Genomic DNA, 15,864 nt, shown 5'->3' on the forward strand with positions numbered 1-15,864 from the left:
TGGGATTGGGTCTGTGGTATTACGCAATCGATATCTGTTACCAGATTATCTTGCTCGTCTCTACAAGAAGATGTGTCTGTACTAAAGTTAACTCTTTTTTTCGGACTTAATTCTGGCTCTTGAATATCTCGATTTTTTCATACCCCGCTTCGTCATGTTTTTTTTGCGGAAAATGCTTCTTTTTTCAACGCGTGGGCCACATAAGACTGCTGCTAAAGAATATAGATTTTATCCGAATTGCAGTATGTCTTTCATCCACCGTGATAAAACTGGACACAAGATATTTTAACCTCCGACTAAGTACAATCCGCAACCAAGCTAGGGCTTTATATCATGACATGTGTCACCATTAGATGTTGTTGTGACACCTTTCCCAATCCATCGTATTTCCCGTACGGCAGTAACATTGGTGCAGATTCGCAGATCGTGGTCCTAAAAACGATTGCGTTGTTTGTCTGTTTCTTTGCTTTTGTTAGTAGTATAATGTTTTTAAAGGTGGGTTACTAATCAGCCTTGTACATTCCGATATCATTCGCTAATGCGTAAACCGCAACTTATCTGTTCCTAAAACGTTTGAGGATTTTGTCAATATTTTAGTGTATTCATATTTTAAAATAAAATTTTTTTCCCCGAAGATGAATAAGTAACCCTGGGACACTACTTGAGAAACAAGATAAATCAAGATAGTCCTGGAACTAGTTACAATAAATTCAATTCAATCATACCTATGAAGTAAATAAAAAAGAAAATTTCGACATTTTGAACCCTGGTAAAACGCGCTGTGAGTGTCTCTAACCATCTCACACTTGTACTATCTAACTAATTTCGCAAATTCCTTCCTAGGTCGATTTTGCGTTATTCGATATTTTCTAAGAAATGCATATAAAGCAACCTCTAACCTCAATTGTTTATGATCGCACATCTAATGTGAATAAAATGCATTTAAAGATGAAACAGATCAACGTTTCTATACCAAAAACTTCCTCTTATACAAAAGCAAATGCAAAACTAGAACATAAATTGGCATGTGCACTTGTCTCTATTCCAATTCCATTACAAATTAGTTGTAATAAGAAACGCCAACACTGCTCTAATTGTTTTTAATTTCTTTTCGACTATTATTTCACTCGAATGCAAATTGTAACAAAGACAAATGAAATAGTCGTCGTTTGATGGCTTAATAACTGGCAATTTATGCAAATAATGTAATAACTTCTCAGAAATGTAACTCTGCCTTCAACCAACTACTCCTCCTACTCTTCACGATTCTCCTTCGCTTCTCATTATGTTATGCTCTAATACAGCAGAGAAATACTAGAAAGAAACGCCGATAACTTTAAGTAAATACCTGAAACTCAAGAACCGTTAACAACAGCTGTAACATGTTATTACCATACTTTTTTCAAGTGGCAGCACTAACAACAACATCAACTAGCTGTCCAGAAAGATTACAATTGATATTTTCTTTTTTCGTTGTTGTTGTATTTGTTCTGTCCCAAGCAAACACCAACGCTATTGGGTGGAGTAGTAGATTTTAGCGAGGCAGCAACTGCTAACTATCGTCGTCATCATGTCCACTGGAGAACAGGTTTTCATTTTGCACATTTTCCCTTTAAATGTGAATTAAATTAACAGACCACCATTCCATAAGTGCCCGAACGGAGGGTATTATTTGTGACTGCTGGACTGGTGTTACTTCATGTGTAGGTACTTAACAATTGTTGTCGGCAGTTTCTTATTGTCTTTGTATGTCAATGAAGGGGGAGGGGAATGGGGAAACAATAAAATTAAACATTTGCCTGCTGTTATGGTTTGGTTTATTGTTTTTGCAGATTTCGTATTATTCTCTGCCTCTCTCTTAGATTGGTCATGCCATATGATTGTTTTTTTATATACCCGTTGACCTTGTCCAGTTCTTACTGTATTATGTTCTGTTTCAGAGCTCTTGTTCCCCTTTAGCTAACCAATTAACCAACCAGTCAGTAAGCCAATTGGTAGTTTGTATTTAATGTCCCTCCATTTGTGAACTATGATTTGTAGAGTTTTTTTTTCAACATCTTTAACAGATTGAGTGGCAAGAAATTGAGGGTTATTAAATTGTGGTAATACGATTTTTTATGGTTGTGAATCACGGAACTACAACGCTTAAGCATTGTGATAATTACCTTTACTGGAAGAAAAATGCAAGACACATATCCAAGCAACAAGCGTTTGGTCTTTTGAAATTGGTTAATGGATTTTATTGAAGAATTCTTCTCTCAAACAGGGAAAGTGAGTGGTCTTTGATTAGCTGCCCAATTTAGAAATGGCTTGGAATATCTTTGACATCATAAAGATATCAAAGTTGTCCTGTAATCTACAGAGAGTGTAAAGTGTCGATCTTCTTCTACTGGATCTTGCACAGAATTTGACATAAGGACAATTATTTCATTGATCTTTATGCATAAGTCGTTCAATATACGTTCGATAGTATTTTTATACCCTCTGCATTTATGCTAACAAGGGCAAAATGTGACTCATCTAAATAATGGTTTTAGACCCCAAGTATGTTTGGACGAAATCAGTTTCAGACAATTTGGAATTGATTTAGCCATGTCCGTCCACCTGTATTTCTGGCTGGCTGGAGCGCACGATAACTCTAGAATGGATCAACCGATTCGGTCCAAAATTTGCTTTCGTAATATTTTGTCCAAACTTAGTTTATGTTCGAAGATGGGTTATATCGGTCCACTCCTTCCGGTACCTCCCACACAAAAGTTCGAAAATGTTCGGAAAATTTGTGCGCACGATAACTCTTGAAGGCAGTAACCGATTTTGTCCATACTTTGCACATCGTGAAACTTCTACCAGACTTAAATTAGGTTCCAATATGGACTTATCGGTCCACTCCTTCGGATACCTCCCACACAAAATTTCGGAAAAGTTCAGTTATCGACCTGCTCTCGAATCTCTTTGTTGTAACAACTTGTAATCACTGCCATCCATACGACGGTACAAGTTTCATCAGGGGCAAGTCCATACTTCCTGAGAAAATAGCCTGAAATGAGCCAAAATGTCCTATAACACCGTGTGTAGTGGTTGGAGCGCAGTATAACTCTAGAACGGATCTGCCGATTCGTTCCAAAATTTGGGCTTTGTATTATTTTGTCCAAACTTAGTTTAAGTTCGAAGATAAGCCATATCGGTCCACTCCTTCAGGTACCTCCCCCACAAAAGTTCAAAAATGTTCGGAAACATTGTGCGCACGATACCACTTGAAGGAAGTGACCGATTTGGTCCATACTTTACACGTCCTAATATATCTACCAGATATAGATCGGGTTCGAATATAGACTATTTTTTCCACTCCTTCGGGTACCACCCACACAAAACTTCGGATAAGTTCACTTTAAGAGCTGCCCTCGAATCACTTCAATTTTTGTTGAAGTAACTTGCATTCGGTGCCTCCATTACGACGGTAAACTTTTTTTCAGGGGCAAATCCATTGTGAACACAGTCCGAAAGGTCTGAAAAACCCCTATGGCACCATATGTAGTGGCTGGAGAGCTCGAACTGTTCAACCGATTTGGTCCAAATGTTGGCCTTCTTCATATTTGGTCCAAACTTAGTTTCAGTTCGGAGATAGGCAATACCGGTCCACAACATCCGGTACTTCCCCCCAATATTTAAAAAAATGTCACTAAAATGCTATGCACGATATCTTTGAACGGGCTGAGGGTATATCTCTGTCGGCAAAGCCGACTGATACTTTTTTACTTGTTCTATTAAGCGATGGGAATCAGACTAGTTTCTCCTTAGTTGGAATGCATTGTCATGTCTTCATTTTTTGTATACTGGGCGTAGAATGTCCTTGTTGCAATGATAGGATTGTATACTTTCCTCTAGATAAATGTTTCTTATTCCTTTCACCCAAAGGAATCAGGTCGTTCACTTCGATCATTGGCTCATTTTGGTACAATATTACATTTCATTCTATCATTTTCCTGTGGATATTCTTCCTCTTCTCATCATCAATAGTTTTATTTATCAGTCTTCAAAATATGAAAATAAATATTTCGAAGTAAACTTGAAAAGAACGAGGGGAACTAAATGAAAGATATCAATGAATGAGCTGCATATTGTTTCGTTCGTTCATTTCAAGGAATCGTTCATTTGAACTATTTCGTTCATGAACGACACAACTCTATAACAAACTGAGGCTGCACCGTGGCTAAGTATTCCCCTAAATATATAGGCTGGTAACCTAACACACATACATATATAATATATTCATTAACGTTCCTTGGAATCATTTCGTAGCAGCTCCTCAATATAAAATTCTAAAATATTTTTCAATGAAATAAGACCCATTAGATTTAAAGATTAATTATGGGGAGTAACTAATATAGAATGGGTCAGCTGAGAATTGTTAGGATTCTTTGACATAAAAGATTTTTATTTTTTCTGCAACAATAGGTGATTTATATAAGTTTACTTTTACACGAGATCATTTATTCTCATCTAAACATATAACCCATTACAATTGTTTTTATATTGACTGCAAATCTGTTGCATACAAAAAATTAAAATTCATTGAAACCAGAGAGAACTTTGAGTTTTCGATAATAAATTATTCAAACCGCGTGGTTAGTCATAATCTTCCAAAGGCAAATATATACACTTTTGTTTAAATTTTTTTTTTTGTATTAAGTTTTAAATTTTATTCAAATCAAGTTTTTGTTTCTATGACAAATCGAACCAATTCACACAAAAAACATTTGTATTAGTTTTGTTGCCACTGTAGGCAAAATAAAATCAATGCAAAAGAATTGGACATTTTCAAAACTATATAATGTTCAAGTAATTCTCAGCAATTACCATTAATTATTTTATAATATCGAAACTTTTAGATTAGAATTATACGAGACACGAAGACAACTTAATCTTTGTTTAATAATTATCAAAGTGAAGGCAACAAAAATACTGGTCAATCTGGCTATGACTAATTATCTTTCAATATTTTGTTTTTTTTTTTGGCATATGCAAATAAAAGTAAACCAGTTTTACTTTTTGGTTATGGGACCAATTGAATAATTTGTATAATATTTATTTCATTCAGAAAGATATTAATTGGCACAACAAAAGATAATCTCAAAGAAATTTATTGTTGCATTTATTGACATTCCAAAATGACCACGTCATTACATATTACCTGTTGCTCGATGAATTACTCGTGAATTTATTTTTAAAGTTTAGGTGGAATATTAAGATATTGTTAAGATTGTTCCCACAAATATCTCAGAAGATATGAGGGAAACTGCTCTCAAATCAATGAGTGCACCTCGATTTAGATTTGCGCAATGATATGGGACTTCATTTTTTTATTTTGGGCTTATGAACCGACAAAAATGTGGATTAGGTTTAAAGTTCAAAAGTGTTGCGGAGGAGGTACTTAAAGGAATGGACCGACATATATATCGATAGATATCCCGCCCACTAGTCATTTCAGTTTGGACTAGTATGCCAGCAAACATGGACTTGTCCACGGAAAACAATATAAGGTTGTAAACAGAACCACAACAAACAACATCGGTATACACTTCAAAAGGATCTTCGAAAGGCCCTAAACTGCACTTAGACACAAATGTTGCACTTTTGTGGGGCAGGTACCCTAAGGAGAGGAACGATATGGGCGAAGTTAAACTAAATTTGAACAAAATATTAGAAAATGCAAAGTTTGATCCATAATGGTTGCCCCGTTCAAGAGATATCGTGCATACCATTTTAGTGCAATTTTTTAAATATTGGGAGAAGTACCGGAAGTTGGGAACCGGACAAAATATGACGAAGAACATATGTTGGACAAAATTGGTTGATCAATTCGAGAGTTTTCGTGCTCTCCAGCCACTAAATATGTTGACATAGAGGGTTTTTACACCTTTCGGGCTGTTCTCTCAAAGAGTATGAACTTGAAAAAACTTTTTCCGTCGTATTTGAAACAGCGAATCCAAGTTGCTTCAACAAAAGTCAAAGTAAGAGCAGGGACTGGATTCTTGTTCTATGAAAATTTGAAATGAAAAATATTTCCTTTATAATTTTTTTCATTTGACAGTTTTCTCCTTTATAAAAGTTTTCATTTCGCATTTTCATAGAAACAGAATTGAGCCCCAGGACTTAAAGTAAACTTATCCGAAATTTTGTATGGGAAGTACCCGTAGGAGTGGACCGATTGAGTCCTTATTGGAACCTCATCTAAGTCTAGTAGACATTTTACGATGTACAAAGCATGGACCAAATCGGTTACTCCCATCAAGAGTTATCGTGAGCACAAATTTTCCGAACATTTTCGAACTTTTGTGGGGGAGGTACCTGAAGGAGTGGACCGATATGGCCCAGCTTCGATCTTAAACTAAGTTTGCACAAAATATTACGAAAGCCATATTTTGGACGAAATTGGCAGATCCGTTCGAGAGTTATCTTGCACTCCAACCACTACACACGGTGTCATAGGTTTTTTCATCTTTGCGGATATTTTCTCAGGAAGTACGGACTTGCCCCTGATGAAACTTGTACCGTCGTATGGAGGGCGGTGAATACAAGCGATTCTAGAGCAGGGCCCTATTCCACGAAACAACTTATCGCTTTTCACTTTGCACTTATCAAAAATTAGCAGAATAAAACGTTGGTGGAACAGAAATTAAGCAAGTAAGAAAAGCGTTAAGTTCGGTCGGGCCGAACTTTTTATACCCTCCACCACAAATTTCAGCCATTTCGGTAGATTAATGTGGCCACAACCTTCAAAATACCGAAATTCAGAAGGTACCTTTCTATGGGGGCTATATGATGGCGTGGACCTATACCTACAAATTTCTGGGGGGAAGTTTTATACGCCTAAAGAAGACTAAATAACAAATTTCAGCCATCTTGGTGTGATAATGAGGCTATAACCTTCAAAATATCGAAAATCGGGAGATATCGTATTATGGGGGCTATATCAACACGTGGACCTATATAAACATTTTATAGTAGAAATGTTTCTTAGCCTCTGGAAACACAAAATACGAAGTTACAACCAATTCTTTGGTCAAATAGGTCTAATACATTCAAAATATATTAAAATGACGCGTACTTTATAAGGGGCCTTATGTGGGGGCTACACCAAAACGTGGACCTATATAACCCAACTTTGGTAGGAATGTTTTCTGGCCTCTGAAGACACAAAATACCAAATTACAACCAATTCTGTGGTCAAATGGGTCTAATACATTCAAAATATATTAAAATGAGGCATACTTTATATGGGGGCTCTACCAAAACGTGGACCTATATAACCCAACTTTGGTAGGAATGTTTTTTGGCCTCTGGAGACACAAAGTACCAAATTACAAACAATTCGGTGGTAAAATGGGACAAATATCTTAAAAATTCCTTAAAACGACGACGCGTCACGCGTCATTTTGTATGGGAGCTATTCGAAAGCGTGGACCTACATAGCCCGCTTTCAATACCAAAATTCCTACGTACATATAATATATTTTCTCAAAATTTTATCAACCTACGTCAATCCGTTCGGACGCTAGAGTGATTTCCACAGACGGACAGACGGACGGACATGGCTATATCGATGTAGAATTGCACGCTGATCAAGAATATATATACTTTGCGGGGTCTACAATGATTATTTCGAGTAGTTACAAACGTAGTGACAAACTTAATATACCCCCATCCTATGGTGGAGGGTATAAAAGATGCATACATACATATGTTCCCACAACATCCCCGAAGGGACAAGGGAGACTTCTCTCATATCAATGAGTGCACCCCGATTCATACAAGCTCAACGATATGGGACCTACAGTTTATCGCCGAGTCCGAACGGCATGTCTTAAGACACCACTTGTAGAAAAGTTTTACATGGCTGAAATACTCAGAAAAGGTTGCCAACATTACTGAGGGGTATTTTGCCACCGTTGAAAATTGTTTGATGTTGTTTGGCCGGGGAATCGAACCCACGACCTTCGCGTGCAAGGCGGGTGTGCATACCATTGTACCACGGTGGCACCCCAAAAATTAAAAAGATAGCAAATAATTTTTAAGAACTTAGGCACTCAATTAACATATCACTTACCAAAAGTAACGGTTCTGTGGAACAGAAAAAAATGAAGAAAAATAATATAAGTTTAAATGTTTTGGCCACAGATTACTTAGATAGATGACTTGATACAGAACATAAATTACTTAAGCCAAGCTGCCAATCGATTTCCAAACTCAGCGATTTTGTATTTCCAAAATGGTAGGTTTTCCCATTGTAGTCTTGTGTTTCCCGCATTGCTTTACCGTCAACAGGTCTTTTTTATATGAAGTCTAGGCGTTATGACTACCGTGGCCACAAATAATTTTAATTGTTCTACAAACATCCCAGAAGGGACAAGGGAGACTTCTCCAACATAAATGAGTGCATCCCGATTCATATTAGCTCAATGACGATAAGTCCGAACTTAATTTGTAGTGCTATGACCGCAATTTATTCTGTCGAACCCTTGGACGTTGTTATCGCTTTAATAGGGGTTTTTCTAAAAAAGATACAATTGAAATACACCTTATATGTTTGCGCAAATGGCCATGCTGCGGGGGGCCATACATTACAACGGGTAATGAGTGCATCCCGATTCATATTAGCTCAATGACGATAAGTCCGAACTTAATTTGTAGTGCTATGACCGCAATTTATTCTGTCGAACCCTTGGATGTTGTTATCGCTTTAATAGGGGTTTTTCTAAAAAAGATACAATTGAAATACACCTTATATGTTTGCGCAAATGGCCATGCTGCGGGGGGCCATACATTACAACGGGTAGTATCAACTTTTCATGATTTTTTTTTTTCAAAGAATTTACCAATATTTTTAATTAGTTCTGTCTTTCATCTGAAAGAGCACATCTTATACTACCTTCGGAATTTTTGTTGTTGAAAAATATTGTAAAGTTTTGTTATAAAAGCCTACTTGCTTTAAAAAAAAGTTTTGCGGTCGGTACATTTGTTTTCGAGCTATCGTTGGCAGCGACTTCAAAAATACCATTTCGAGAAAAACCCGTTTTAAACACAAAACATAACGGGTTCTTTACTTTGAACAGTCATATCTCAGCCAATTTTGCTCCGGTCGCACAGAGGGGAAACATAGGCCAAATGTTGATCAAAACTCAAAGTGTTGATAATCAGCAACCTGACTCTTTTCTCCATTCGCTTTTACTATCCCCAACTTTCTGAGGTTAACCAATCCAACGCAGTAGTCGATTGAACTCAGCCATAATGAAAGCAAAAAATTACATCTGATACTAAGAAATTAGGTGAACATTAAAATGATATTATTTTTGCGAAAATGTATATTTTTAAATTTTATTGTTTCTGTAAAGTCTCGGTACAAGATAAGCTTCTAAAATATTCAAATTATTTTTGCATCTTTACTCCTTAATAGTGGTGGTACATATCCTTTTCGTACATATTTTTTATGAAAATTTTTAATATAACTCAAATTTCAAAATTGAAAAAGTCTATTTCCCCGTCGTTTCCGGACCATAGTTCCTTTTGATGTTTTATGCGCTTAAGTCTCGAATATCAGATTCAATCATAAAAAAATGCGCATGTCTGCGCCATTCGCAAAAAATAATCATTTTTTTTTCAAATTAGGCTCCAAATATTTGTATTCTAGCGTATTCATCATAAAAATCTAAATTTTTGATACATGTATGTTTGCGCCAATCAGCAAAATTTTTTCTCAAGAAAAATATGAATAATGAAACCAGTGGGAATTTAAAATATTTTGGAAACGTTTTACATAATAAAGTAAACTTGAACTATCGAACGTAAAAGTAACACCTACGTTTTCTAATCAAAAACTTCTAACAGCTATAATACAGGTCGTTACCTTTATGTGTTGTTGTGACGCATTTCTTATTAAATCTAACTTCAAAGTAAATCCGCCAGTGTATAAAATGTATCTACTATGTAAATAGCCCGGATGCTCAATTATTGTACTTATAAAATATGTGTAGTATAGACGTTTTTGTTTGACGTTTTGCTTACTACCATTAAGTTGACTATCTTTAACGGTTGTTAAAAGTAATACCTCTCGCCTTAGATGAAAGGGGTACCCAATATAAATCTTGGACTTTGCCATGTTAGCAAATTTCCGGAACGTTTTTAGTCATTCTTATATGAGAGCTATACACTACGTATGATTCAAAAATGATACCTCTTCCAGACAAGTTTTCAACTAAGAATCAGAATTGTTAAATTACAAAAATGTGTACAAAAACAAATGTGTATTCCGACTAAGCTTGTATTCCGTTTTATGTTCCTTCCTTGACTGATGCCTACATTTGGTGTTTGTAAAAGAAATCTTCCTTTAAAAACTTGTTATCCAGGTTATGACATGTTTCAGACAATATAAAAATTATTTCCCAATTTCTAAGAAACAATTGTTGGCCAGAAGCTACTACAAAAATCGTTGCTCAAACTTTAACACATTCTTTGTTTGCAAACGGCAATTATTATTTTACTATCAACAAAATAAAACTACCTCATTTTAATTACCAGCAAAACAAACCTGAGATTTCTACTTGTCAAGTGATTTTTTTAAGATTTGATAATTCAGGTTGCCATTTCTTATCGGCCATATTTTTTTTTGTATTTTTCACAAACAATCACGCCGTCCGTCGTGTGATAACGTAACATCTAAAATAACAGTACGCGTTAATACTTCATAAATGCAAACGCTTTTGGAGTGATTTATTTGCCTCTACGACTACATTGAATGAATTTTAAAATTTCCGTAAATTTCAACTCCCCCTCCCTCTCTCTCACACACACCCTCAACTTTGTCTGACGTAAAACAAACTTTCCCACCACAACACCACAAATCAAACGTCACTAGTCGCCGCAGCAGTAATAGTATGTCATCACTTTCGCACACAAAGTCATTGAGAATTTCTTTGGGCAATGCTAAAATGTAGTGGCAGCCAAGCAAGCACACCCAAAATTGAATGAGTAGTTTTTTATTAGGCCATTGTTGTTGCTGTTTTTGGTTTTTAATTGTATTCAAAATTGATGATGCGTTGTATTCGCCATTAATGTTGTAATAATAATTGCTACAAAACAGCCAACAACAACAACACCAACAAAAACAATTAACAATAACAACAGAAGCGGCATCGTTTGGATAATATAATCAATATTTTGGTATGCAATGTACGAATTGTTTTCTTCTCTTCGATTACGCAAACTTCGTGGCAAACAAGCGATCAACCGACCAACCAACCAAAAACAATTTTCGTTTTTTTTTTAGGTTTTCGCCGCAATTTTTCAAATCAAATGGAATTGAATTGTTGTTTAGTAGTGTCTTTAGACGAAGTGGCGAATGAATAAGTGAATAATTGCTACTTTAGAGTCTCATCCATCTGAACGCCGCTACCTCGTTTTAAACAAAAGCAGATGCCATAGAAAACAAAACAAAAATCCATGGAAATAAACTTCCAAATGTGTCTTCTGCTTGTGAAATGAAGAAATCCCATCCATTGATGTGGGGGCCAGCACCGGCACCATCCGCCGCCGCAGCAGCAGCATAGTACTTAAATCTACCAACAATGAACTCGTAAACAAAACTGTTTCAAAATTAATAACAAAACGTGTTAATAATGAATAAAAAGTATTTCGCAAACGATTAGTTTTATTGCTCGCTCCTGCCATTATCGTTGGTCTGATGATGATCACAAAGACTTGAATGTGTTTTAGTATTATTAAAATAAAAATATACAAACACTTAACAACAACAACTATACCAAAATGAAAATCGAACGTTATCCCGGCAAGGCGGTCGATGCCAGTTTATCGCTGGATCGCAGCAATGCCATGGTGGAACTCTACGAGGCCAATTGGTATCAGGCCCAACAAAATTTCAATCAACAACGAGGCAGCACAAGATCTATGCCCGTCCAGAAAGCCACCTCTAACACCACTTCGTCCTCCCCTTCCAATTCCCATACTAAAGCTGCCACATTGGCAGTACGCAACAATGTTGGAAGTGGTGGCAGTTTCCTAAAGGAAGGTGTCTCCAGTCTCAATAAATATCAAATGACCTTAGATCAAATACGCAGCCTGGAAAGAGAAACTGCCGATAAAAACATTGTCAAAACCATTAAAAATTTAAATGCCTACAAAACGGTGGCCCTCAGGCCCAAACCAGTTAAATTAAGCTCCACCTGGGATGATTGGATAGATCCCGATGAAGAGGATGAGGGAGGATCTGCCACAACAAATGCCTCTAATGAGGCCACAATGAAACGGCCCACCAGACCACGCCAACAAATTTCCGTTAAACCACCCTCCCTAAAGAGATCTCAAACTATGGTCTATAATACGAGACCAACAAAAATGGACTCGAATAGCTTATGGTTCAGAGAAACTACACCAACTAACACTGCCGCCCAGACTGAAGGCCACAAATCAACTGACGACATTCCAACTGTGATATCCAAACAGCCACAGCCCCTAAGGGAAAAGCTATTATCAACTCTAGACCTGAATGCTACCGAGGAAAATGTCACCAATGGTAGCAGTAAAAACTGTGATAATAACTTTAAAGCCTTTGCTACCATAAGGCATCCTTCATCAACACCGCTGACCAAATCGCATTCCTTGGCTGCGGTAAATCGTTCGAAATCTGTGCGATTTCCTTCCTCAACATCGATGTATATGGATCACCATAATCATCATAAAACCTCAAGTCCTCCCCAGTCTCTGAAAGCTCCTCCACCACCTCTCAAACCCACACTCAAAAGTCGTAAAGTGTCTCTGGATATTAAGGGTAATCTACAAAATTATCACACTGCCGACATAATGTCACAACAATTTGAAGACTTAAATCTCAATACAACAAAAATTCCACATCACACACGACAAGCCAGTGATTCGTCAACATCATCGGGTCACTCTTCAAACATGAGTACAAACTCAAATTCAAGCCGCAGTTCACAAAGGGCCAATAACAATGAATTTGCCATACCCCGGCCACGTTTGATTGTGCCCATACACACCTATGCCCGCAAGCGGCGTACGGGTAATTTAAGGGATCAGGATATTGAGACAATAGATACGACCAAAGATGAAAATGATGAAAATGAAGATGAGGGTAAGGAATTTTGATAAGAATTTACACGCATTCGAATAGTTTTAAAAATGGAACTTTTAATTTGTTTTAATGGCGTTCTTTAATATTTTTCTCTATTTTTTGTATCTTTGCAGATGGCCGTGTGGAAGTTTCCCGCGAGGGTAAATACCTATCGACCTTGTCGGGCGCCAAGGTTTTGGGCGAATTGGCCATTTTATACAATTGTCAACGTACCGCCACAATTACCGCCATAACAGAATGTAAACTTTGGGCCATTGAGCGTCAATGTTTCCAAACGATTATGATGCGTACTGGACTTATACGCCAAGCTGAATACACCGATTTCCTGAAAAGGTGAGTAGAAATTTCAACGAGATTATAGGTTTATGAAACTGAGAGACATAATGATCACCGCTATCCCGAAAACAAACCTTGTCCTGTAGCTTGCAACGTGGTTGTTGTTGTATGTTTGTGTGTTCATTCTTCGCTCAATCTGGCTCTGGGTCTACCTCCAGTTTCAGGAAAGTAGCTGCTTCGATGGGATGTAACCACAGTTCCACTGAAGTTAGATGGATAGGTTTGACAGGGCAGTTGAAAAGGTGCAGTGTGTTGTGTGGTCCCAAAATTTAGGCGACTGCAATATCCCGAGCGTAGTTAAGCGAAACTACTCTGGTTTGTCGTGGCAGCTGACGTTCCTCAGCTGCGAAAAGTGGGGGATGTACTCCGAGGACTTTATTCACACTGAAGTGATTATGGCCTTAGCAACTGCGTCCGTATGAATGCTATTCAAACCTTGTTGATGTAGGGGTTCTCACCTGTATCGTTGAGGTAAGCTCAGTCACTGACAGGGTTGATCTAAGGACCCACAAACCTTAAGTAAAGACACGATTGTTTACAATTTCAATGTTTATTATAAAACTCTTGGTGTTTGATCGGGTTTTAGATGTCTCGATGGATCGGGTTTTAGATATCGGGTTGTTGTGTCGATGGTTAATGGGAGCTGGCTAAGATCCTTGAGCTGGCTGAGAGTTGGGAGCTTGCTAAGCGCTGAGAGCTTGCTATTAACTTTGAGCTTTCTATGATCTTGCTGAGAGCTTGGAGATTGCTAAGAGCTGAGAGTTTGCTACGAGCTGGGAGCTTGCTAAGAGCATGGAGCTTGCTGAGAGCTGGGAGCTTGCTAAGAGCTGAGAGCGTGCAAAGCGCAAGATCGATTCGCCTATCCGTACTTTGTCTTTATTCACACTGCAGTGCTTATAGGCTTAGCAACTGCGTCCGTGTGAATGGTATTCAAACCTTGTTGATGAGTGGTTTTGTTTCGGACTGAGGTAAGCTCAGTCACTGACAGGGTCGACGTAAGGACCCACAAACCCTAAGTAGAGACACGAGTGTTTACAATTTCAATGTTTATTATAAAACTCTCTGTGTATGATCGGATTTTAGAGGTCTCGATGGAACTGACTGAGAGCTGGGAGCTTGCTAAGAGCTGAGAGTTTGCTATGAGCTGCGAGCTTGCTATGAGCTTGGAGCTTGCTGAGAGCGTGCAAAGCGCAGGATCGATTCGCGGCTAAATATTATAGTAAACTGCCTGTTAGTTTGAATTTTGGGTTAGTTTGTGGACGGAATTCCTCGACATTCAACTCCCAAAGGTGGTAAGATCGATCAAATAGGAGTTCAGTCTTTCACAGATGTCATCAGGGAAGGTAACTGACGCCAGAATCGTAAAATCATCAGCATACGTTACGATCTCGATGCTGTCTGAAAGGGCGGAAGACATTAGAGGTAGAGGTTAAACAGGTCCGGAGATATCACCATACCTTGGGAAACTTTCGGGTTTGGACTAGTTCCTAAATTCTACGTACGACTCGCCTCCACACAGCGTCCAACGTTACACACCTGGCCGGAGGGTTGTCTGCTCAATGTCCTCAAACAGCGTGGAGTGTTTGACAGTATCAAAGGCTTCTGAAAAGTCAAGTGCTACCGTCACTGTTCTATCATACGGCTTCTAAAGGTTGAGTCCTCGACAAATATGTATGGAGATGGCGTACAGAGCTGTTGTCGTGCTGTACACCTTACGGAATCAATGCTGATGATCGGCAACTTGATAACTATTTCTCAGGCTGGGGAGGACTAAGGCCTCAAGGGTCTTTGCTACGGGTGACAAAAGCGAAATCGGCCTGTACGATTCACTTTTGCTAACATCCTTGACTGGCTTCAGTAACGGGACCACCCTGTCCATTATCCATGCTTTGGGAACAATGAGGGTGGCTAGCGACAAGTTGAGAACATTAGTGAGCTACTCCACTCCAGATCATCCAGCTGTTTCAGCATTACCATGGAGATTCCATCTGGGCCCAACGCTTCAGATGATTCCCTGATGACATTCGCATTGGCATGACATCATCCATTGTAAACTGTGGCGGTTCATGGTCGGCAGGAAGATATCTGATGCGACGTAGTACTCTTCTCTACGCCCTGTCACTCGCGGCGTGCCCGACAAAATGTCGACTGAAATAACTTGCGCACCTCTTCAGATCAGTCGGCGTAACGTCATCAAACGTGACTTAGGTCCTGCCTTCCTTCTTTCTGGGGTTCGAGAGAGACTTAACCGTATCCCACAATTCACCTATTCTGGCTTCAATGTTGCAACTCTTCAGATGATTTAACCACCAACCCGACCATCATGTTAACTTCTAGAGTCAGCTCCCTGACTCTGGGGTCAC

At 38.2% G+C, this 15,864-nt stretch overlaps 1 protein-coding gene across 25 annotated transcripts in view; it reads left to right on the forward strand.

Annotated features, from left to right (window-relative positions):
• Window positions 1-15,864, forward strand: part of for (cGMP-dependent protein kinase for) — a 246,922-nt gene that overhangs the window by 210,215 nt on the left and 20,843 nt on the right. For 15 of the 25 annotated variants that reach the window (XM_073964717.1, XM_073964710.1, XM_073964711.1 and 12 more), the window contains one exon: window positions 13,279-13,498. In XM_073964717.1, the coding sequence (XP_073820818.1) occupies window positions 13,279-13,498 (220 nt within the window). Of the gene's footprint in view, window positions 1-11,323; window positions 13,166-13,278; window positions 13,499-15,864 lie in introns of all 25 variants that reach the window. The other 10 variants (XM_073964722.1, XM_073964720.1, XM_073964719.1 and 7 more) reach the window with 2 other exon arrangements.

This window comes from Musca autumnalis, unplaced genomic scaffold, assembly GCF_047663935.1.
Source record: "Musca autumnalis isolate F117 unplaced genomic scaffold, ASM4766393v1 scaffold_2, whole genome shotgun sequence".
In the NCBI taxonomy this organism is placed as follows: domain Eukaryota; kingdom Metazoa; phylum Arthropoda; class Insecta; order Diptera; family Muscidae; genus Musca; species Musca autumnalis.